The 24,773-nt window shown below is 32.1% G+C and overlaps 1 protein-coding gene across 3 annotated transcripts in view; it reads left to right on the top strand.

Moving 5' to 3' along the window:
- Positions 1-24,773, top strand: part of LOC129235254 (upstream stimulatory factor 2-like) — a 59,265-nt gene that overhangs the window by 20,459 nt on the left and 14,033 nt on the right. For 2 of the 3 annotated variants that reach the window (XM_054868966.1, XM_054868965.1), the window contains exons 3-6: positions 2,048-2,108; positions 6,874-6,938; positions 8,958-9,004; positions 18,287-18,463. In XM_054868966.1, coding sequence (XP_054724941.1) covers positions 2,048-2,108; positions 6,874-6,938; positions 8,958-9,004; positions 18,287-18,463 — 350 coding nt within the window. Of the gene's footprint in view, positions 1-2,047; positions 2,174-6,873; positions 6,939-8,957; positions 9,005-18,286; positions 18,464-24,773 lie in introns of all 3 variants that reach the window. The other variant, XM_054868964.1, reaches the window with a different exon arrangement.

Genomic DNA, 24,773 nt, shown 5'->3' with positions numbered 1-24,773 from the left:
GTCTATATAATCACACTGCAATGAACAAATAGTATGCTTTTTTATCACTTCTTAGACTTCAATACCCATTTTACCGAACAGGCTACCCATTTTCACTTGCGTGGGGTAAAATGGGTATAGAAAACATATAGTCATAAATACTTCTCTCACCCAGTAGCAGAAACTTTCTAGCCAGCCTGCAACACTATTTTGATCAGTTGAAAATAATCTGCAGCATTATTATTAGTTTTATTTTCAGTTTCCATAAAATACTCAAGTCTCTGGTAAAGGTCAAGTCTCAAAAATTTTCCAACTGGCCTGTGGCCACTAGACCCGAAAAACTTAGCCACCACTGCTGGCGAGTTTTAAAGTATAAAAAGGGGGGGGGGGCAATTTCCACTACTTTTACAAAAATAAATAGAACTTTGCGCTCTATAAAAAACAATTATTCAATACATGTTTATTTAAATATGGAAAATTTAAGTTAAAATAGGTTTTTGAATTTTTTTAAATGAATAAATAACTAAATTAGTAAATAAGAAGTTGGCAGGAAACTGCATTTTAGAGGATTGTTTTAGTTCATAGCAAAGCTTCCGTATCAAATACAATTGTGCAGATAACAATTCACATGTTTCATGAAAATAATTAAAAATTATTGTACATTTTATGTTATCTTCAATAGTTTGTGTTGAAGTGAATATCCAATTCTATTTTTGGAAACTTAAGCAAGTAATAGGCTCGTCTGTTGCCATTTTGCTTACGACCAAACATGGCGTCTACCAGAAAGATTCATGCTTATTAAATAAATTTTTGAATTTGTTACATCAAAATCCTTAAAAAAGTACAATTTAGATTAAATAGTTTTTATGACGTTAGCCTCTAAAACAGTGACGTTAAAATAATATTCTAAAGATAAAATTTTGCATTTTCAAGACAATAATTAAGAATTTCCCCAAAAAAAAGACACACTTTGCATAATTTTCAATAGTTTGCATTGCAATAAACATCCAATTCCGTTTATGAAAATGTAGGCGTTTAAAAAGTCTTGCGCACCAACACCTTGGGAATTACCAAACATAGCGACTATGCCAAAAACTAATATATTAATTTCTGAATTTGTTGCAAAAAAATAATTTAAAAATAAAAATTCTTATAGGACTACTCTTTAGTTGAAAAGTTTTTAGCGCTTTTGCATCCAAAGCAATGAGGATAAAGTGAAATTTTAAATATAAAATTTTTCATTTCTCAAGAAGTTTTCACAAAAAATTAAAAAAAAAAAAAATTGCTGCACGTTTTTACTTTTTTTCATTAGTTTTTAGTAAATAAAACATCCAATTCTGCACTTATCTACTTCCCATACCACTAGCATCTTATCTACTTCCATCTTGTGAATGACCAAATATGGCGACTATGTTTCTATCTAAAACGCTGAAGCATCCATTGCCTTTCCGGTCAAAAGAGGATCTCCAAGCGATCTTTGCTAAGTTGTTTTTCTTTTTTTTCTTTTATTTATTTCTTTTTTCTTTTTGTTCTTTGGTAAAATTATCTGCAGACCGCTGAAAAATCTGACACCCATCTCACAGTTTCTGCTACCGGGTCCTCTCAAAAATAAATTTGTATCAAGTTATGTGTGAAAATCATTTAATTCTACCCACAACATATGTAATGTATGCATAAAACCAAAAAAAAAAAAGAAAATATTTTTGACAAAAATATTTGAGTCAAAATCCAAAAGTTGGCTCTTTTATACCCATTTTACCCCACCTGACCCTAGGTAATATTATTAAAATTATTTACTATACGCCTATGCATTAAAAAAAAAAGGGAAAGAAAGAAGGAAAAGGCTAGTAGTTGGTATGTTGTGTCCATCATAAAATTGTCTTAAATCTTTCTTAGAATGCTCAGATTTTATTTCATTGTAACTATCAAGTTTTGTAGATTACCACTTTACCCCACCCTAACTCAACATTTTTTTTTTTTTTGATTAATGTATGAATTTTGATGAGTAGTATAATATTTCTCATGTGTTTTTGTAAGCATGCACAATAAAAAATCTTTCACGTATCAGGATCAATATGGATGTCAATGGTGATGAAAGTGCGAATCCTGGACGATGGGAAGTAGTAGAGGTTATTCAAGATATGAATGCTGCCCGAAATCTCCATACAGACATTATATGTGCTGATAGCTTGAAGTAAGATTTTGAGTAGATTTCGATTTTCATTCCTAAGTTGTCTTAGTCAAAAGTTGTGCAGTGTTGTAATGATAACCTTTTTCTTACTGTAATGCAAGAATGGAGGTAAAAAAATTGAACCGTCTCTGTTGTTATGCTTTGTTTATCGATGATTGTAAGGCAAAAAGGGTATTATTCTCCAGTAAAGGTGAATGTCAAAACTTTGCAAAATTACTATGTATTAACATTATCTTATACTCTGAGGTATTAAAAAATTATGCATTATCTATTGGTTACTACAAACAATATTGAAGGGGCATTTCATGGTATTTAACTGTTATGGACTCTATACTTCATAGCGATGCTAAACCCTCCAATGCTCTCAGTACAACCCATAGATCTTAAAATAGAATAGATGTGCCTTCTCCCCACTTTTCTCCTCAGAGCGCGTGTCAACATCCCCCGTTGGACATCACGTTATCAAGGGACACCTCTCACAAGAAACTGTTTCCCCTATCGAAGAGAATTGATACCATTGATGAATGATACCACCTGTTAACTGTAATACTTCTTGCAGAGTTAGTGAAAGAACTAACATTTCATCTACTTTCTGTGAATAACTAATGAAGAGACTTCTTTAAAAAATAACTAAAATTTATTAACACGTGAAAAAAGGTAAATATAATTGTATAAACATAACTGAAGCCAAAGGTAAAAAAAGATTAATTAAATATGACTAGCAAGTTAGTTAAGCTCATCCTAATACGGCTCGCTAATCTATTACTACGATCAGCCAAGCACAGTCGGCAATCCGTCGAACAATACGAGCTCTACCCTAGCTACCTTTTACAGGACAGACATCACCGAATGAGTCTTAAAAAAGAGAGAGCGAATATCAGCTCCGATCGCTATTAAATAGTCTGTCCTCATCATTATTCACATCAATGCCCTCACGTCCACGCAACCAATGAGGATGCACCAAGTGGCAGAGACGCCTCCCTGCTAAGCCAATTGCGGGAGTCTGTTACGTCACACATCCGATCCGATCACTCACTTCCGATTCACTCGGATCAAAGGTCTGAACAAGCATCGGTTGATTATCGTGAAGTTCAGTTTACCTGGGCAAAAGTAAGTGTAGAGATATTTGTAAAAATTCTATTTCTAACAATGCCCCTCCTCTCTACATCTTACAAGAAACAGCTAATAAATTTTTTTTTTTCAAAAAAAAACATCTTTGGCTTCTAGTTTCACAAATCCATTCTATAACTTTATAGAAAAGTGAAAATATAACAATAATTAAGCATAATACAAAACATCGTTCGGCGATATATCACATTCCATCAGGACGAAAATACATGCATCCAATCGCAAATTACAATCCAGACTTTAATCTAAAACTCGAGAAAAAAAAACATTTGCAAAGACACAAGTATAAACACATTCGTAATAAAGTATGCAAAAAAAGTGTACATATTAAATTTTTAGCTAATTACTACAGTGTATATTAGAGCTGTAATTTGCAAAAAAAATTATTCTAACATGAAAATTCAACACCCTAAAATTTCCCATTTAAATTCGATTGTATAATAAAATTTCGCGAATATTTCATTTTTGAGAAAATTACACAATACAGAAAAGTATTTCCAAATACATTAAAAAATTTCCTGATACAATGTCGAAATTACATCTTTAAAATTGAATATTCATCGTTAGCAAAAGTGATTAATGAAAAACTGTTTCAAAAAATTTTACAAGTTCAGTTCCTGAAAGTGGTTTTGTAAATACGTCAGCTTGGTTTTCTTTACTTCTTACAAAATTAATGCAGAAAATTTCTTGATAAATTAAGTCCCTCACAAAAAATAATTTAACATCGATGTGCTTCGTTCTATAATTTTCATTTGGGGATTTACAGAAATCTATCGTGGCCTGATTATCCGATGAGAACACCTTTTCTAGCTTTTAAGTCTAGTTTATTACGTTTCTGCTTCGGAATTCCGACGTAAGACACGATTCCGAATGGTTTAAGGTGTTTTACTGAAGGAATATTTCTCCCATAAAGCTCAAATGGTGTTTTTCTTTGACCCGAATGGCAAACTCTGCTCCAGGTGTAAACAAAGTGCAACATTGCATCTGGCCAAAATTTTTTATCTAGACCGCTTTCCTCAAGCAATACAGTGGCCCCATTAGCAACTACCCTGTTAAATACTTCACTGACACCGTTCTGTTCTGGACAAAAAGAGTTTGTTAATTCGTGAGAAATACCAGAATTCTTACAAAACTGTTGAAATTCATTATTGACATATTCCCCTCCGTTATCAGTTCTTATAGCTTTCACTTTACTTCCTAAAAATCTTTCAGCCCTCCTGATATGCTGAATAAGGATACCAGTTACTTGCCTCTTTTCTCTGATCGGATACAGCGAAACTCGTTTGGAATAGTCATCAATGACTGACACGTAGTATCTCTCCCCATTTCTTCCTTTTACGGGATATGGTCCCCAAATATCAGAATAAATTAAATCAAGAGGTTTTTCAGATTTAATTTTATTAATGGGTTTGAAGGATACCCTCTTAAATTTTCCCAATTTACAATCTTCACAATTAAATTTCCCCCCTTTGAATTTCGGCAAACCCCGTACACTTTCTAAGTTGCTGGTTTTCTTTATACAATCAGCATTTACGTGGGCTAATCTTTTATGCCAAATTTCTAAGGATTCAACATTTGAAGATTCAACATTAACGATATTACGAGAAAAATGACTAGAGTTTTGTTTATCCTTCAAATTTACGTTATCATGACTAGACTTTTGAAAACATTTATCAACATTTTGGGGTTTTACATAATATATACCATTATTTAAAAATGCTTTAAAAATAACACCTTTCTGGTCTGATGCCGTCAAAATACCATTTTTAGCTTCAAATTTTGCCCCACCTTTATCAAATTTAGATCCCGAAATTAAATTTCGTCTCAATTTGGAGGAGTAAAGTACATCTTTTAAAACAATTTTTCTTTTACCAAATCTTAAATAAATATCCCCCTTTCCCTCAATCGGGAATGTTTTACCTTCAATGGCTACAGCCATTTCTTTGTTACTTAATTCTACAAAGTTCTGAAAAATGTCTCTGTCCTTTGAGAAGTGGTGGGTGGCGGCACAATCAAAGATATATGAACTGGATCTATCCATTAGACAGTTTGCCTCACTTAAAAAGAAATCTTCATACTCACAAAAATCAGCCGATGGAGAACGGTGGTGGTCATCACTTCGCCGTTGAGAACCGTGCCTTTTCCATCTCGAACGACCTCTCCTTGGACTTAAGGGACGACTCTTTGCTTCAGGACAATACCTCTTGATATGACCAGTCTTTCGACAACGGAAACACGTTACGCTTTTGTTGTAGTCCTTGTTTACTGCGAAAGTTGTCTTGGCTTGAATGTCAAAATCATCATTTCTCAAAGATAGACGATTTTCCTCAGCTACCAGGTCGGACACAATCTTTGAAAAAATGAAATCTTCATCACTTCTCCGCAGTATACTCTGGACAATTCCGTCGAAACAGGATGGGAGGTACAGGAGCAGTTGGAATGACAGAAATTCCTCCGAAAATGGGGTCTTGAACTCCTTCATACGATCGTAAATTCTCCTCAATCTGGCTGCGAATACGTTGATTTTCTCATTTTCTTCCATTCTAGATGAGGTTAACTCCGAAAAGAGCTTCATCTTGATACTTCTGTTGTCTGGAAAGTAGTTTTCCCTCAATTGGTTCCACCCTTCGTGGGGATCTTCGGTATTCTCAATAATTTTCCTGAATTCATCTCCGACGTGCAGATATATCACGGCAACAGCAGATTGTCTCCTAGCTTCGAAATTTGCGACGTCTTTCGCGGTAACCCCTCTATCCGTGCTAATTTCGGGCTTGGTCTCTTTTCCAGTGACGATATTCCATAGATTCCGGTCGATGAGAACAAACTTCATATCACTGCACCAAGAAGAGTAGTTGTCATCCTTCAATTTTTCTATCATTATGCTAGAGCACGCCATTCTCTAAAAATATAATTCCAAAAATCTTCGGCCCCTCCTTCACCAACAGTCTCTCAATTTCTCACAGAAAGCAAGTTAGTGAAAGAACTAACATTTCATCTACTTTCTGTGAATAACTGATGAAGAGACTTCTTTAAAAAATAACTAAAATTTATTAACACGTGAAAAAAGGTAAATATAATTGTATAAACATAACTGAAGCCAAAGGTAAAAAAAGATTAATTAAATATGACTAGCAAGTTAGTTAAGCTCATCCTAATACGGCTCGCTAATCTATTACTACGATCAGCCAAGCACAGTCGGCAATCCGCCGAACAATACGAGCTCCACCCTAGCTACCTTTTACAGGACAGACATCACCGAACGAGTCTTAAAAAAGAGAGAGCGAATATCAGCTCCGATCGCTATTAAATAGTCTGTCCTCATCATTATTCACATCAATGCCCTCACGTCCACGCAACCAATGAGGATGCACCAAGTGGCAGAGACGCCTCCCTGCTAAGCCAATTGCGGGAGTCTGTTACGTCACACATCTGATCCGATCACTCACTTCCAATTCACTCGGATCGTTGGTCTGAACAAGCATCGGTTGATTATCGTGAAGTTCAGTTTACCTGGGCAAAAGTAAGTGTAGAGATATTTGTAAAAATTCTATTTCTAACATCACATCATAGTAGAGGTTATTCAAGATATGAATGCTGCCCGAAATCTCCATACAGATATTATATGTGCTGATAGCTTGAAGTAAGATTTTGAGTAGATTTCGATTTTCATTCCTAAGTTGTCTTAGTCAAAAGTTGTGCAGTGTTGTAGTGATAACCTTTTTCTTACTGTAATGCAAGAATGGAGGTAAAAAATTGAACCGTCTCTGTTGTTATGCTTTGTTTATCGATGATTGTAAGGCAAAAAGGGTATTATTCTCCAGTAAAGGTGAATGTCAAAACTTTGCAAAATTACTATGTATTAACATTATCTTATACTCTGAGGTATTAAAAAATTATGCATTATCTATTGGTTACTACAAACAATATTGAAGGGGCATTTCATGGTATTTAACTGTTATGTACTCTATACTTCATAGAGATGCTAAACCCTCCAATGCTCTCAGTACAACCCATAGATCTTAAAATAGAATCCTCATGTAACACCTCATGTAACACCTCATATTTTTCTCTAAAAGTAATAATTAAAAAAGGTAACAATTTTTTTTTTCATTAAGAAATCGCAAATGTATCTGTTGTACTTTTGCGAAAAATGTCCTTTGTTACTTTTTGAGTTATTACTTTTTAATGAAATGCGGGACAAAATGACAACTTTTTCATGGAATAGTCCATTAGATATTTTCCCAATCATAACTTTTGAAGCAGGCGCACAAGCTATTTAAACTTTTTTTTCAAGTGCTTTAAATACTGAGTAGAGATAGATGTCTTCAAAAATCTTGAACAAAAATTGACCTTATAAATTTTCTTTTATTTCAATCAAACTTTTCAAATCCAGATAAATGATTTCAAAGCGTGTTAGCTTCCTTATAGTTTCTGAAAATTTCACAGTCTTCAGAAAATTTTACTTGAGGCCCATATCACCCCTAAAGCGGGTGCCCTTATAACCCATTCAGATCCTCACATCAAAAAATAAGGATGTGCATAAGTAATATAATTCTTATAATTCTTTGTAAATATAATATGTTCAAAAGTATCAGTTCATTAGGCTTCTAATTTTTAAGTCAAATCAAACAAAATTAATAGAATCAATAAAAAATTATAAAATTATCATTTTTGTGCTCAATATGCTCAAGCAAAGTATGATGCACAACTTAGCTTATTTAAAATAATCCTCAATACAGGAATCGTTGGAATTGTTCTTTAATTTTTTGTGCTATATTTTCTAAGGTTTAATTTTCTTACAAATTTCTTCAGCTCTCCCACTGCTAGTTTTTAAGACTCATGACATTTATCTTCTTTTTGTGCTATTCGTATAACCGCTTCACTCCCTGTGTTCCCCCAGTTTTCACAACCTGTGCTACTGTCGTTATGCTCATTCTACTGCATTCTCGGCACGTTATACGTTAACTAGCAGTACCCGCACGACGATTGTTCAAACAAACAAATTCTGTTTTATATTATTAGTATAGATAGAAGCAATGACTTTTTACCCAATACAAGATTGTGCACGAAGGAAAATTCTTGAGATCAAACTTATGTTGTGCCCCAAAAAAAGTCAGACCATCATCCAAAGAAACTCAGAAAAAAGTGACCGTAAAAGATAATGGTATTTAAGACCTGGTGATATATCCGGTTATCCATAACATAAAATTCCAATTTAATGAGCCGGCACTTTCAAAAAGTGACCTTATCTGCGGCGGTGACTTTATATTGTGGTCTGACTGATATATACAGTGAAACCTGTGTAAGTTGACCACTTGTGATGCACTACTTTAGTGGTCAACTTAAGCAGTTGGTCAACTTATAGAGGTTGAATTATATGATAAAATCTAATTCTGTGTCTGAAAATAGTGATCAACTTAGACAGGTGCTCAACTTTACAGGTTTCACTGTATATATATATATATATATATATATATATATATATATATATATATATATATATATATATATATATATATATATATATATATATATATATATATATATATATATATATATATATATATGTAATCAAATGAAACAAGTTTTCAGTATTCTAAAAAATATGTTGGTTATAACATTGCATAGTAATTTTTATGCAAGTTTTTTTCTCTCTTAGTTCACCTGAAAAAGTCAATGCTGATGATCCTCCAGCTATAACAGATGGTAAACTTTTCTTTATGGTTTCATTTAGTTAACATTTTTAGGTATCTTTTACTAGCATAACTGAGAGAGATAACTAATATTATTTTTTCCACTAGTTTCTATTAATTATTTGAAACTGCTTTATGTGGAATGTATGCAAAGTTAATGTTTTATTTCATGTAAGTGTCTCAATCTACCATTTTTCCCTGTAAAATAGCCTAAAGAGAACATACGTTATCTAATGGTGCAGTTTGCTTCAGAACCTAATTAGTATTTAATAGCTAAAGTAGTGATTCAGAAATTCTCAATTTCAAACAGTCTAACTTCTAATTAAAAAAAAAATAAATGAAAAAAAGGGCTCAAGAAACAAATTATTAGTTTTTAAATGGAATTAGAAATAAGAGAATTTTTACTCTCTGAAATTGTTTTTTTTTTTTCTGAAATAGGAAAGTGCCTAAAGATATTTTTAAGCATTACCTTTGTAATTGTTGAATGCAAATGGCATTCTTTACCACCAATATCGAAATTGGCAATATGCAAGGCTGCATACAGAAAACCATTTTAGGAGGGGTCATGCTGAAGAAAGACCCCCCCCCCTCCCCCTCCCGCCATGAACAAACCCACGGTTTTGGGTACGAAAAATTTCTGAAGCTGTTTGGGGGTCAGTAAAAAGCACTGAAGCAGCTAGGAATAAGGCACCTAAAAGAACCTGAATAAAGCTATCTTCCCTTTTTAGCCTACTTTCCCAGTAAAAATCAGAGAAAGACGAAAAAAGCATGAAAGAAGGCTTAATGCATCTTGAAAATATTACAAAAAACAAAAAAAAGTCGAAAATAATAATTAAATAAATATCAAAATATTAAAAATAGGAAAGTAGGGTATTGAGGTGGGGGAAAATGTCTGTTGGTCTGTCTGTCCCCCCTAATAACTTTTGAGTGAATAGTCCGATTCAAACAAATTTTTTTTTTCAAAAGATCTTGGCGAGGACACCTTATTCCTATATTTCATTTTTTTATTTGAACTATTTTTTGTTCAATTTTGAACAGTTCAAAAAAACTTAACATTAGCGCCTACGGGGAAATTCAAGGCAATTCCGAACTGTGAGGTGAATTTGCTTCAAACTTTGTAGGAAAAAGCTTTTGATGAAAAACTTGTATATAAAATATCTTTTTGATTTGATCAATTTTCCGTTTGATTTTGAATGGTTCAAATCCCTTAACATTAGCGCCTACAGGGAAACTGAAAGTTAATGCAGATTCTGTACTTGAAGGCAGATTTACTTCAAACAAATTTTGTTGGAAATAGCTCTTGACAACAAACTCCAGACTCTGACTCCAAGAATTTAGGGGCACCTGACTCAGGATTCGTACGCTCCTTCAAAACTCCTCCAATACTCCTTCATTCAGGAAATTTTTTTAAAGGGCCCTTCAAACTCCTTCATTTTGGTTTTAACTCCTTCTTTTTAGTTCAATATTACAAAATTTTCTTCTATGCCAGTAACTTCGATCGACAGCTTAACATCGTCACAAGGGCAAAAGTATAAGGACGATTTTTTTATAGTAGTTTTGTATATTAATATTTTTCAAAAGATGTGAATTACAAATTGATCATTGATGTTGAAGGTGAAAATATTATTAGATGGCTAAGACATTTCATAAGTGTAGTAAAACATGCTTTAATGGTGCTTGGCTATTTTTTCAAGTTTTATGATTGTTGCTTTTCCCTCCACCAAACTCTCAGCAGCAAAAGTCAGTTTGTCTAATTATTATTTAAAATTAAATAAGTATTTTTAAGATGTTAGGAAAAATTATTATTATAGCAGGGTAGTGGAACCTTGGAACAACTTACCAGAAGAGGTGGTAATGAGTACGGGAGTAGATAGTTTTAAGAGGGCCATTGATCTTCACTGGGGATTGTAAATTGACTAGGACCAGTCTAGCTGGGCCCAGAGCCTGTTGCTGGTCGTCACTTTTGTATTTGTACTCTTAATTAGTGATTGTATTAAAAAAGTGATTGTTTAGTAAATCGCAGTTATGATATTGTAAAAAGGGTCATCCACATAAAGAAGTGATGTCATTCGTTAACAGGGCCCCTTGTCAGTTATGTCACCGAGCCCCTTCCGCCCCCCCCCCAAAAAAAAAGAAGAAGAAAATGAAAAGGGTGGAGAAAAGAAAACGGAAAAAAGAAGAAAAATAATCTAAACTACTTACTAGAAAACAATTTATTTTAAGTGCCATAAAAGTAAATATCAAAAGAGTAAATTTCACTTAATCTTTGTTTTCTCATATTCGGAGTTCCCCACCACCTTTATCTTTATTCTCTTTCTTTTCTTTTTTTTTTGCGTCACTGTCGCCGGCCCCTAGTTTCCAACTAGGCTGACATTGTCTCTCCTCGGGCCTGTGCCTTGAGGGAGAGACGGATTCATGAAATTGTGACAAGGGAAAGAGAGATGTTGACAAAAATTGACATCGCACAGTTATTATAATAATATGACATGTGACAAGAGGAGTAGCAAGGTGAAGTGTGACACTTTGACAAAGGGGAAGGGAGTCGAAAATGTTGAAAAAAAAATGCAACATCATTTAAGGACACCCCATTTGTACTCCTTCAAAATATCATTTTACTCCTTCAGAACTCCTCCAAAACTCCTTCATTTTGTTTCTGAAATTGAGTACGAACCCTGTACTCCAACTCCTGTGCCCGACAATTAGTTGTACTCCAACTCCCCGACTTTGACTCTGACTTCGTAGCTTTGGCAAAAATTTATACACGGAGGACAAATTGACTGGAATCGGATGACTCCGATTCTTGGATATTTGACTCAGACTTCTTTATCCCAAAATGAGATTGACTCCGAATCCGCAGCTACAGTTTTAACTGTGAAATAATTATTATTAATATGACTTGTATTTATTTTCACGCTAGTTTTAATTTAGGTATTCAGTTTTCGGTGAATCAACTCGAAGTCATTTATGTTTCTACATAAAGATATGCGCAGACGATTTCTTTTTTTTTTTTGACCGTGAAAATTATTTCTTTAAGTTGACATTTTATTGTTTTTATTTATTTTGGTAAGTGCATTAGTTCATTTAAAAAATTATTTTTGGCAACAGGGAAAAAAGAAACAGGGAAGGAAAAAGATTTTTTTTTTTTTGATATGATGTATTTATTTTAATGAGCTTATTAATTTTAATTATTTTTTGGTTTTGATAGCTGTTAAAGAATTTTTTTTATGGAAAAATGTGTATTAGCTGCTTTGTTTCAAAGCTGCTGCTATCTTATTTGTTTGTTTATTTTTTTTTACGCATCTAAATTTTTAGATGAGTAATTTATATTTTATTCCTAGAAATCAGCTTAAAATAATAAAAAGATATGTTCGAAACAATTTGCGATTTTAGCCATTTTTGAGAATATTGATGAGGTACTAGAAAGTAGTATGGGTATACGGGAAAGTAGGCTCGTTTAGTTCTAGAAGGAACTTCTTGTGTTAGTACTAAATTTAGGACGAAAGGAGCAAAACATACATCATTCAAAAAGTTTTCTGCACAAGAAAAAGAAAAAAAAAACTTTAAACCATTTTTTTAAATTATAATTTCCAACAAAGTTTTCACATTTTCTCAATTAAGAAATGAAAAATCCTTGCTCAGTTTTAAAAAAAATTACATAAGAAAAACTGGATTCAAACTTTCTAAATCAATTTGCACATAGATAATTAAGTTTAAAAAATTAAAACAATTAGATTTAGCATGTTCTTTTGTTTTTGGATGATCCCCTTTTTTCCCCCTATGTTTTCTGATATATTGTCCATCATTGGTTTCGAATGGATTATATTTTTTACATTTTGGGCCCTTTTGGCTCTCACTTTTTTCTCATTGTTAGTCATGAAATGTGGTACAACATTTATTAGGATCATTTGGGAGTACACCTCATTGTAATGAAAAAATGTAGGAAAGAAAATTGTTTTGTTATTTTATTTAATTAAAAAAAAAATTCTATCACAAAACACCCTGTTTTGTCTACTTTCATTCACAAGTGATGAATGAATGACTAAGCTATCCAGTTAGTGTAACCAAGGCTTCACTCGATGCACGTCTTATCAGGCTCAGTCATTTCCTAAAAGATCAAAGGCGCCGACTTGCCCGCAAGAGTGCGCTGTAGTATAACCGGCTGATCATTTGTTTACATTAGTTAAGGTATTATTTCTGCTGTTAAAAAGGACGTTTTTCCTATCTTTGACGTAAAATTTCATTGATTTGGTTAACTGATGAGTAGAACAGGGCGAATTGATGCCAGAATGCCGTATTGGTTCTGTTGGCAAAAGCCATTATTTTTGGTTCTTGGAGAGATTCGTGAAAAGCTTGACTGTATTTTAAATTGTTTCAAACTTACCTGCAAATTCAAACCTATTCGAGAAAAATAGATACCCGGTTTTAAAAGACGTAAATTATCCGGCGGAAGAATGAAATCCCCAAGTGACTAAACACCCAACAAGTCAATCACGTGTTTCGCCCATCAGCGGACGTGACATCAGAACTCAGAGTTGAGGATCTTTCTGCTGAAAGCAGTGAAGAAGATAATTTAAAATAGCAACAGTAAAAATAGTAACTGTGTTGAGTTGCTTTGAGATGCAACAGATGCAAATTTTGATTACGTCACGTCATTGCGTCGGGTAACAGTGATGGGTTAAATAGAAAGTCAATCAATCAATCGATCTCTTATGATTTGCCTCCGTTCTGCAGACGGTTTGTTTTGATATGAGCATGTGAGCTCTGATTGATTTGTCCATGCAGATGACGTGGAAGTTTGTTCAAGAAATGTAAGAATTAAAATTAGTTTTGCCTGCTAGTAGTGCAGGATAGGTTCTAAAACATTACCCTATGTTTGGAAGGCGGTTTTGTAAAAAATAAAATTAGAAAGAAAGAGTTGATGTATTGAAATAGGCTTAACAGGACCGGAGGACCGAAGCTGCTCATCCTAGGTTCCGAGCTGGTCGGACTGTACGGGTTCAGTGTGGGGTGAGGCATTTCTTCGACTACGTGTCCCCTATTAGGGTGAGGTGACCTCTAAGAGACTCTACTACTGAATGTTCTCCTGTTTGGCAAAGAAACCAGGTAAATAATTTCCTGTACTGCACATGGTGAGGAATCTTCTACTGTGGTATGGGTGTGCCTGGAATGCAGTGACCATTGACAGAGGATGGTCTGTCGTCCACGAGTGGACGTGTGGTTTTTAACTCAAAAGTTCATCCTTTTGATGGATGTGGCCTTCATGTTTTGTGTGCCAAGTGCTTGTGAGTGGACTTACAAGGGTATGAAAATTTTCCAATAGTTTTTCTTGGAAATGTGGCATGCTGTTTAGGGTTGTTTATTGAGGACGTTTTAGAACTGAAATTTAGAGAAAACGAATAATGTGATATTTCTTGTTGATATATGTTGGGGGGAAATATATTTAATTTGTTTATGGGGATTTGATTTTATAAATGTTGAATGTTTGTTTTTCCTATTTACACATATACATATGTTTTAAATAAAATGTTATTTAAATTGAAATTCAGTTTCCATTGCTTCATTTCTCCCGAACTTACCATTTCACATCCGTTGGTCCTCTTCCCGAGGGCCAACAACTAAAATTCTCTTCTCAGGAAAAACTGATCCCAACTCAGGATTTAATTATTTCTCATTGGTGTTCTCTACTGGAAAAATGTACAAATTTATCCCTGAAGCACATTTTGTCTTATTAAATAAAAGTGATTAAATTCTATTTACATTTTTCGGGATTACGGCTAAAAGTTTTCAGACATTTAATGTGAGTAAATTTCAGTAAGGTTTCAATACTAAATCATATACTTAATTATATTGTATAGTAATATAATTATAAGTAGTATTTTATTTCACATTTAAAGGAGGTATTTAATTATGCAACCGTTAAGGTTTCGGCAATAATCGTTTTATGCGGACAATATCGGTAAGAATGCAATACATCTTCTCTTACGATTTTTTTACCGTTATAACCTCACTTCGTTGATGAGTTGTTTTCTCTCTTCCTTGGAGAAAATTGAAAAATTACTCTTATATCATTGCTGATGGAATTTAAGAAACTGGGCTCACATCGCTGTTATGTTTTTCTCTTTTCTAATGTTACAAATTTACAGACTTACAATTTTTATTTTTGACTCGGTTTATTTATTCAGCTGATTATGTGATAATGGAGAATTTAAAATTGATTTGGCGAAGTATTTTAACAAGAGTTTTCATATTATTTAAATGCTATTTTTTATGTGGTGAATAATTTTATTTTGTTTTGATTAAAAATCCACAAAAAAAAAGGACAAAATAATGTATGGTTTCACCAAAAAAATAAATTAGGTCATCAAAAAGCATCCAAAGTTTTATTACATGCGTATTTATTGAAAGTTTAAAAAATCTTCCCATTAAATGAAACAAGTCACGAAACGACATTAAAAGTTTCAGTAAAAGGTAAAATAATGCACTAAAAAACTATTTTAGATACAATAAAAACTTCATTTTGTCGAAACCAAAAAATCAAACACGGCGACAACGAATAAAATAAAAAATAATTGCTAAGATAAAAAGATATATATATATACGTAATCTTTTGGCGTCACAAAATTTGGCAACATTACATTTCTTGCCTTTTAATATTCACATTAAATTCTGGGAGGCATTATCACGACATGGAACATGCTAAATTGGCAACAACTTTTTTTTTATTGCTAAAATTGCTATCGCCATTGTTTGCTCTTCTAACATTATGATGGAACTTTTTTTGTTTTTTAGTTAATTAATATATTTACTTGGGAGATTATATTTCAACTTAACGAGTCTCGTCGAATGACTTGTTTTGCGCAAAATGTAAAGCTTAAGCAGCATTGTTTTCAGCAACGTTTGACAGTTTAGCGAAAATTTTTAAAACGCTCCAAATTTTTTCACATATGTTATTGGGGTTGTTTCTGTTTCCTTCAGTCAAAAGTAGTACTTTTAGTTACTGAAATTGATAGAATAAGCGAAAAAAAAAAAAAAAATAATAACATGAACCCAGAAAATTCTTTGATTTTCCCAACAGTTATTTTTTAATTAATTTTTGAAACTCCGATTTTTCAAACAAAGCGTGGTCTTTATGACCTCACAAATTATGCTGTTTGGCGCATCTTTGTACCGCGTTTCCACGTTATGATAATCAAAAAGCGAATTAAAATTGCTCTCTATGCTTGCTATCAACCCTATAGTTGCCAATACACGTGAGTAAAGTTGTGAATTAAATATTTTGATCTGTGAATGGCAACACAGAATGGCATTTCATCATTTGGGATGTCATCAGCAAGAAATATAAACAATGAAAGCACACCGATTTAAGTAATTTTTTTAAATATTAAACTTAAACAAATTATTTAAAAAGTTGGCAGATCTTATGTTTTTAAGCATGTTCTTTCAGAAAAAAAATACTTTTAAAATTTGGAGCGACCTCATTCTTCCGCTGATTTTTACAACAATGATACTATTTTTTAAATAAAATTTCCTCATAATTTTTAAGCATTTAAATACCATTTACATTTTAAACAGGTATTTATGTATTTATTATTGTTATAACTATTATATTTTATTTCACTAATTTTTTAAACCAGCAAAAGTTTAATTGCAGCAAAACTTGGATGAAATTTTGTAAATTGTTTTTCCAAATACTGAAAAATAAGTTCATAAAAACCTTTTACGAAGAGTTATCATCTTTTGATTTTTTTGAAATTTCTATTGGCATGTTTTCCCTGGTGAATTCATTATTGTTCCAATGTAAAATGCTTTTTTTTTAATTTTTAATTGATTTAAATGATATGAATTGTAATTCATTCTGATCATTAAGACATACTAATTATAAGTTTTATGCTTAAAATTTTACTTGATATGTTTTCTACATGTTTTTCCTTTTAAAATCATTGCATCTCTACTATACATTTTTTTGTGCATTTTATTGTTTCTTATTGTGTAAAAAATGAGGACATAGGATTGAATAACTGTGTTTTATTCATCATTGAAAAAGTAACTAATTTTGAGTTCAACTTCAAAGTCAGAAAAAAAAAAAATACTACAAGGTTTTGGAATGTTTCTATAAATATGTGATTTAATTGTACTTGAAGAAACATTAATTAATTCTTGCATTATAAAACTAAAAAAAAAATATCTTTGATACAATTTATTGAGCATAGTTCATACGTTTAAAAAACCTTAATGTTTCGTTTCTAAGATGTGATGTTTGATTTTATAATTACCTATAGTTTCATAAAGAACAAAATCTTCCAATGAATTTTTTTATCAGTTAAAATCAGAAATTAAACCGAATCCGGAAAAAAAAAGATAAGAAAAAGAAAAACAGCATCACCAAAACATTTTATTTACATACATTTCCAAACAGCTAACTTCTTTTTGAGCTTGTTTAAAATAGTAATTTAATGCATAAACTGTAATGAATAAGAAAAGATCAATATTCAATATTACTAATTCCTGTCGATATTTATTGAAGCTTTAAAGTTACATTACTGAAATAATTTTGAAAATGTTTCATTGCAAAAATCGGAATAAATTATCAAACTTTTTTCATTAAAATAACTTTACATTAAAATAATTAGCAGGAGAGAAACACCTTCTTCAGTTTATATTCATGGATTTTGTTTTAAAACTTATTTATTTACTTATTTAATTATTTTTTTTTTGAAAACAAAGTTTCATATTTATTTACTTTTTGCCTAAAATATCTTTGCAAACACTTTTCTGGAGTAGGAAAAACTCCGCTTTAAATTAACTTAAACACTTTAGAACTCTAGTTTGAATTCTCGCTTTAAAAATAAAATAATCTGATTTTTATACAGTTAAAAGTTACCACAAAATTCAACAGATGTCGCTGGAGTCTGACCAGGTTTTTTGTTTGATTGATTTATTTCACACTACAACTTTTATTGAAATGACTGAGCCTGATAAGACACGTATCAAGTGAAGCCTTGGTGTAACAAACACAAAAATACAGAGTAAGAGAGCTACTATTTGATTATTTAGCACTGTTTCGGCACTTTTGTAAACTTTTCTTTTTCAGATTATTTAATTTCATCATTCATTTTTAAAATTTGGTCTAATAGATAATTTTAAAATATTGACAAATTTACGTCAATGATTTTTAAAATTGAGATGCATTATAATTTAAAAATGAATTACTTACCAAAATAGTGCAATAAAAATTTTGAAGTGGTTAAAGTATGTTTTATGTGAGCTTATATAAAAGTGTCTGCTTTTATTCTAGCTGCTACTGTCACATATCGAGTTGTCCAGTTAGCTTCTGACGTTTCTCGAGAAGATGCTCCCACTACACAGATAGTTACGACATCTGCTGCTTTAGTAGGTGGTCAGCAAGTTGCTCAGGCTATTATTGCCAATCCCTTCACAGCAGCCAATGGTAGCGCAAGCCCTGGAGCAGAAGGTGAATTTTATCTTGTGTAGTAAAACTAAATAACAGGGCTTATGGGCATCTTTTAAGATTTAAATGCAAACCTGAATTTTGAAAAAAATGCGAAGTTTTTTTTAATCAAAGTTATTGCTGTAAGGTGCCATATCAAATCCACCGAACTTTGACAGTCCAGAAACTAATTATTTTTTATTCTATGGTAGATCCTGTCCAATTAAATAAGACTATCATAATTTCTTTGCTTTGTCATTTTTTTTCTTTGAAAGAAACACTATAAAAGAAAAGCAGGCATCGCAGCGTTCCTATATTCCTATATTTTCCTATATTTCTGAAAAAGTTCCTATAATTCCTATATTTTCCTATATTTTCAGTTTCCGATTCCTTTTTTTTTTTTTTTTACTTTTCCCCTCGATTTTTGGCTACCGCCTTTTCTGCGATCCACGTGCAGCCGCCATTTTATCTTTCCTACTGTGCAGGGCTCCCAAATGGTTCGCTTTTCCCGCCAAAGTCCGTGTTTTATGGTAAAGTCCGCTTTAGACTTTCAACATTATGGTCTGATTAGTTTGCTTTTATATTGTTTTTACTTAAATATCAGATTTTAAAAGTTTTTCATTTCGTTAAAAGTTACTGTTCTCCCAAGCACGCCGCCGCAGCGCGTGTTAAACAAAGTTCGTACGCCCATGAAACACCTTGAAAAGTTCTTGGGGGGGGGGGGGGAAGGTCACACACACACATTTTCTAGTGTTTGAAAACCTTGAAAAAGTATAAAAAGTTTCTTTATTGCTTGAATTTATTTATTGTTTGGATTGTGCTTGTAATTCTTTTAAAAATATTTCATTAGTGCAATTTTCTGAACATATATATTCGATATGATTTATCGCGAAAAATTGCTTTCGTGTTTGAGGTTTCAATCCTTTTGCATCTTGTTAATATTTTGATTCTTTTTACAATCCAAAGTGATTTTGACATGTGCTTACCTTAGCTTAGCTTATTTTTCGTTTAATTTCAATGATTAATGAAGGAATTATTTTGGAAACCATGGCAACATTGAGCTTACTCGGCTCGGACGCGGAAAAATGCTTCTCGCTTTTGAAATTTCAATCCTTTTGCATCTTGTAAATATGTTGATGTTTTCCACAATTAGAAGTTATTTTAGTATATGCTACTTTAGTTTAGCTTAATTTTCGTTTGATTTTAATAATTAACGAAGGAAATATTTTGGAAACCATAACAATAACATTGAGCTTATTCGGACTTCGCAGAAAATTGCATCTAGCGTTTGAAATTTCAATCCTTTTGCATCTTGTGATGTTTTTGGCAATTTGAAGTTATTTTGACGTATGTTTCTATAGATTGGCTTATTTTTCGTTTAATTTCGGTAGTTAACCAAGGAAATATTTTGGAAACCATAACAATAACATTGAGCTTATTCGGACTTCGCGGAAAATTGCATCTCGCGTTTGAAATTTCAATCCTTTTGCATCTTGTGAACATATTGATGTTTTGACAATTGGAAGTTATTTTGACATATGTTTTTATAGATTAGCTTATTTTTCGTTTAATTTCAATAATTAATGAAGGAATTGTTTTGGAAGCCATGGCAACATTAAACTTACTCGGATTTCGCGGAAAAATGCTTCTCGCGTTGGAAATTTCAATCCTTTTGCATCTTGTAAATATTTTGATGTTTTCCACAATTGGAAGTTATTTTGACATATGCTACTATAGATTAGCTTATTTTTCGTTTAATTTCAATAATTAACGAAGGAATTATTTTGGAAGCCATGGCAACATTGAACTTAATCGGATTTCGCGCAAAAATGCTTCTCGCGTTGGAAATTTCAATCCTTTTGCATCTTGTAAATATTTTGATGTTTTCCACAATTGGAAGTTATTTTGACATATGCTACCTTAGTTTAGCTTATTTTTCGTTTAATTTCAATAATTAACGAAGGAAATATTTTGAAAACAATAACAACATTGAGCTTATTCGGACTTCGCGGAAAATAATTTCAATCCTTTTGCATCTTGTAAACATTTAGATGTTTTTGGCAATTGGAAGTTATTTTGACATATACTACTTTAGATTAGCTTATTTTTCATTTAATTTCAATAATTAACGTAGGAATTATTTTGGAAACCTTGGTAACATTGAACTTACTCGGACTTCGCGGAAAATTGCTTTTAATGTTTGAAATTTCAATCTTTTTGAATCATGTAAATATTAAAATATTTTGCCCAATCGAATGTTATTTTCCCATATTCCAACTTAGATTAGCATGTTTTAGGTTTAATTTAGTAGAAAATAAATAAATTTATTTTATGGGAAGCATGCCAACATTGAACTTGGTTCGTGAAAATTTGCTTCTCTGAGCTTTCAATTGTTTTGCATCTTATAAATATTTTTATATTTATGGCAATTAGAAGTTATTTTGACATGCTACGTCAGATTAACTCGATTAAATTTTTACTTAAATAACTAAAAAATTAATATTTTTTGTGTTGTTTAATTCAAGCTTATTTAGTTTTCCAAACATAATTTTGATTATCATTAGCTTATTTTCGGTTATTACTGTTTTTTTGTGTGGGAGGGGGAGGGGTATTAAATTTAAACAATTGAGCACATAACATTTTAAAGTAGCGTCTGTATATGAAACAAAGTTGAATTATGTAATTATATGAAGTTGAATTTGTACATCATTTCATTGTCATGATGCCTGCTGCTGTTGTTGTCGTGTGCCAAGTAGGCTGGCAATTTGAGGTGCACTGCTTCACTTTTCCAACTGTAGAGTAATTTGGTGTGAAGTCCGACTTCTACAGTACACACATGCCATAAGGACCCATTTATAGGGGACAAGGACAGGAGAGAGAAAGTACGTCCATGCCCGAGCCGGGATTCGAACCCGGACCTTCCTATCGCAGTCAGACTTCTCTGACCACTAGACAAGGCAGGCGGCATGATGCCTGCTAAAGGGGGGAATTTGTTTCCCCCCATAAAAGTTCAAAGCACTCATGGCCCTGCAATCATGGATTATTTTTTTTAATGTAAGCTTTATGATTCTTGAAAATATACTTTGAATATGAAAATTGCAAAACTATGCCTCATGTGATCTGCTTCTCTTTGTGATTGAGAATTTCAGACATTTTTAGGGAAACTTTCAATACAGTAGATCTGTTTGGTGTGTGATGGATTCATATCGGTGGAGAAGGGATATAAATGCTATTAAAGAAGCATTACAATACAGAAAAACACAAAAATAATTTTAAACTATAGAAAGATGAAGCACAGCTTCATCTATCCTTCAGTGAGACTACCAGCATCCCTGGTTCAATTCAAAATGTATCATTACGCCCATTTAGTTCTATGGAGGCTGCCTTAAGTGCCTCCCCCCCCCTCCCATCCAAATGTTTGTGTAAATAATATTATTCAATGGATAAAAAGATCAGTTGTGCAGAAGGTGATAAAGGAATTGTATCATTAAAAATCAGTATTATGATGTATAACAAATAATAATATAATGTGATTAATTAACATATAATAATATAATGTGATTAATTAACAAATTATTTTCAGGGATTTAGCAGCAGGCAGCTAATTTGCCTTTTGATGCTTCCTTGTGTTTAAATGAATGGTCCTCTCAAGATCCTCTTTTTAATCCTAACTGGTCCTCTTTTTGATTGAAATTGGTCCTCTTTTACCCTTTTCTAAAACTAAAATGTGTTGGGAGCCCTGCATTAGTTTCTAGAAAAGTGAAATTTTAACTGCACAATTGCATTCGATCCTCATTGATTTGGAGGCTTTGGTATGAACTTAAAGAAACGGTTTTGATTACTAAAATGCAGTTCCTAACGACTTCTCATTTATTTATTTTGAAGTAATTTAAAAACCTATTTTAACTTAAATTTTCCAAAATGCATGTTTTTGTAAACAAGTGCAAGGTTCTATTTATTATTTTTTTTATGAAAGTAGTAAAAACTAACCCCCCCCCCTCACTTTTTGTACTTTAAAGCTTTGGGACAGTGGTGGCCACCAAGTTTTTTAGGTCTGGATTATTTTGCTTTAATGACCAAATATTTCTGAATCAAATATATATTTTACTGGGTGTCCTTCAAAGTCATGGGAAATCGTGGGTTTCAACTATGATCGAATTTGGTACTGAAAAGTCAGGATTTTCAGGGGGAAAAAATGGTCAGAAAGTATCATATCAGAGATTTTTCTGAAAAAAAAAACACAGTATACATTTAAATTTTTAATTTGCATACATTTAAATTTTTACCTGAACACTTTTTTCTAGAAAAGAAAAGGAAATTCACAATAATTTCTTTTTCACAAAAATAAAGAAAATTCACAAAAAATATTTTGCTTTTTCGCATAACGGGGACTTAAAATGAAACCTGGATTGACCCCTGATATTACTGTGACATGTGACTTTGATTTCAGCATAGCACATGTTTCAACAACTTATAAAACTTTAAGTTTGGCTTTTACTGCATTGTCAAGTGATAACATAAATTAGAACAGAACTTCACGAAATTCATTCTACTGCACAGCTTGCCCATCGCAGTATCGGATCATGCAAAATCTTTCATTAAAAATTAGATTAGTGACACAACTATTTTAAGAAAGATTTGTGTTCATCTACAAAAAGTTTCGTCTATTTTTTTTTATTTTTAAAGAAGTATGCCTTAATATGTTTAGTACAAATTACAGTTTTACGCTCTTTTACTGTTTGTAAAATTGATTTTGTGTGTATTTTTAGACTTATTTATGCGTGTGTATTGCACTTATGTGAGGTAGTGTAATTACATGTTTTTAATCGAATAGTAGTATTGCATTTTGAAAAAAAATGTCATACTGGCGAGCTTTGTTATCGAAATTCCTGTATATCCTTTTTTTTTTCAAAATATTCCTATATTATTTCGAAAAATTCCTATATTGTTTGCAGAAAATTCCTATATTTTCCATCGAATTCCTATATTTTTTTCAGAAAATTCCTATATTTTCCTATATTTTTGTTGGCAAATGTCACTTCTATCCCTGGAAAAGAGGAAGGAAATAAACATTTATGATAGAAGCAGGGCCTGATTACTGAATAGGCCCATTAAGCAATGGCCTAGGGGCCCCCAAATGGAAAAAAATGTTTTATTCAATGTCTAAAGTTTGAATACAGGCGGCCCTCTGATATATTAATCAGGCCCTGGATAGAAGATGTATGTTTTCTCTCCTCTCTTGCGCAGGTTTCGTTTTTCGACCAAAAAATGTTGGTAAACTGAGCTCTTGTTTGCAATTATGATTTTTGTTTATTACTACTTTTATTCTGAATTAATATTGATAAAATTTTGCTTTAAATTTTTTTGTTACCTTACTGTGGTCATTATTTTCACTGCAGTTAGTTATAAAACAGATTAGTGGGTTCAAATTCAGTTGATTGAAGGAATTGTTTTATTTAAAACTTTTGTTTAAATTAACTTTCACAATTAAAGGATTTGCTGCAAAAAGCTCCAAATTTAAATTCTGAAAAGATCCCCATTAAAGTTTTAAATACTTAATGATTCTAATTTTTTGAAAATTATCATATCTTCTTCTGTATAACTACTTAGAAACATACAAGAGGAACTAAACGGTTTCCAGCTCTAATACAGACCCATCGAAAACTTTGAAAATGGGGCTACTCCTTTTTTGCCGCAAACCCTGCATTTAATAACTCATTTCGGGAAAATCTATTTCTGCTCTGCCAAAAATTGCAAGCTAAGTCAGAAATTTCCAGCTAGCTTAAATCTGCTTATTTTAATTTTAAACTGTTTGTTTTGTTTAAATTTAATTTAAGTTATTAAATTGTTGAATTTTTTTTTTTTTTTTTTTTTTTCGATGTGAATACAGAGAACTTAAAGGAATTAGCTCTAAATTGTTAAATTATTCTTTGGAATATCTGGTATTTTTCCATTTAGAGCCTTAACCAATTTTTTCTTCAAAAGAAAAAAGTAAGTGTGTAAGGTGTTAGTATACTTTACAGTTAAAATACATTAAAGTTGAAGTAAATTAAAGATTATGTTACTTTTATATCTTTTGATGTACAGGAAAATCTGCAATAGAAATTAAAGTAATATCAGAGTTAGGTTTTTAAGTTCTAAATTTTCCTGTTCTTTTTCAGCTCTCATTTGGTACTCCTATTAGTTTCTTTTAGTATTCTTACTTGTTTAATCTTGAGGTTAGACCTATATAAATAAAACAAAGAATATAAAGATGCATGTATGTTCCCTATACAAATTCAGTTTATGTTAGAGTTCGACCAAATTTGGCAGGGACGTACTTGGGCACCTGGGA

This window comes from Uloborus diversus, chromosome 2, assembly GCF_026930045.1.
Source record: "Uloborus diversus isolate 005 chromosome 2, Udiv.v.3.1, whole genome shotgun sequence".
NCBI classification, from domain to species: domain Eukaryota; kingdom Metazoa; phylum Arthropoda; class Arachnida; order Araneae; family Uloboridae; genus Uloborus; species Uloborus diversus.
This window is presented reverse-complemented; position numbering and strand designations above follow the sequence as displayed.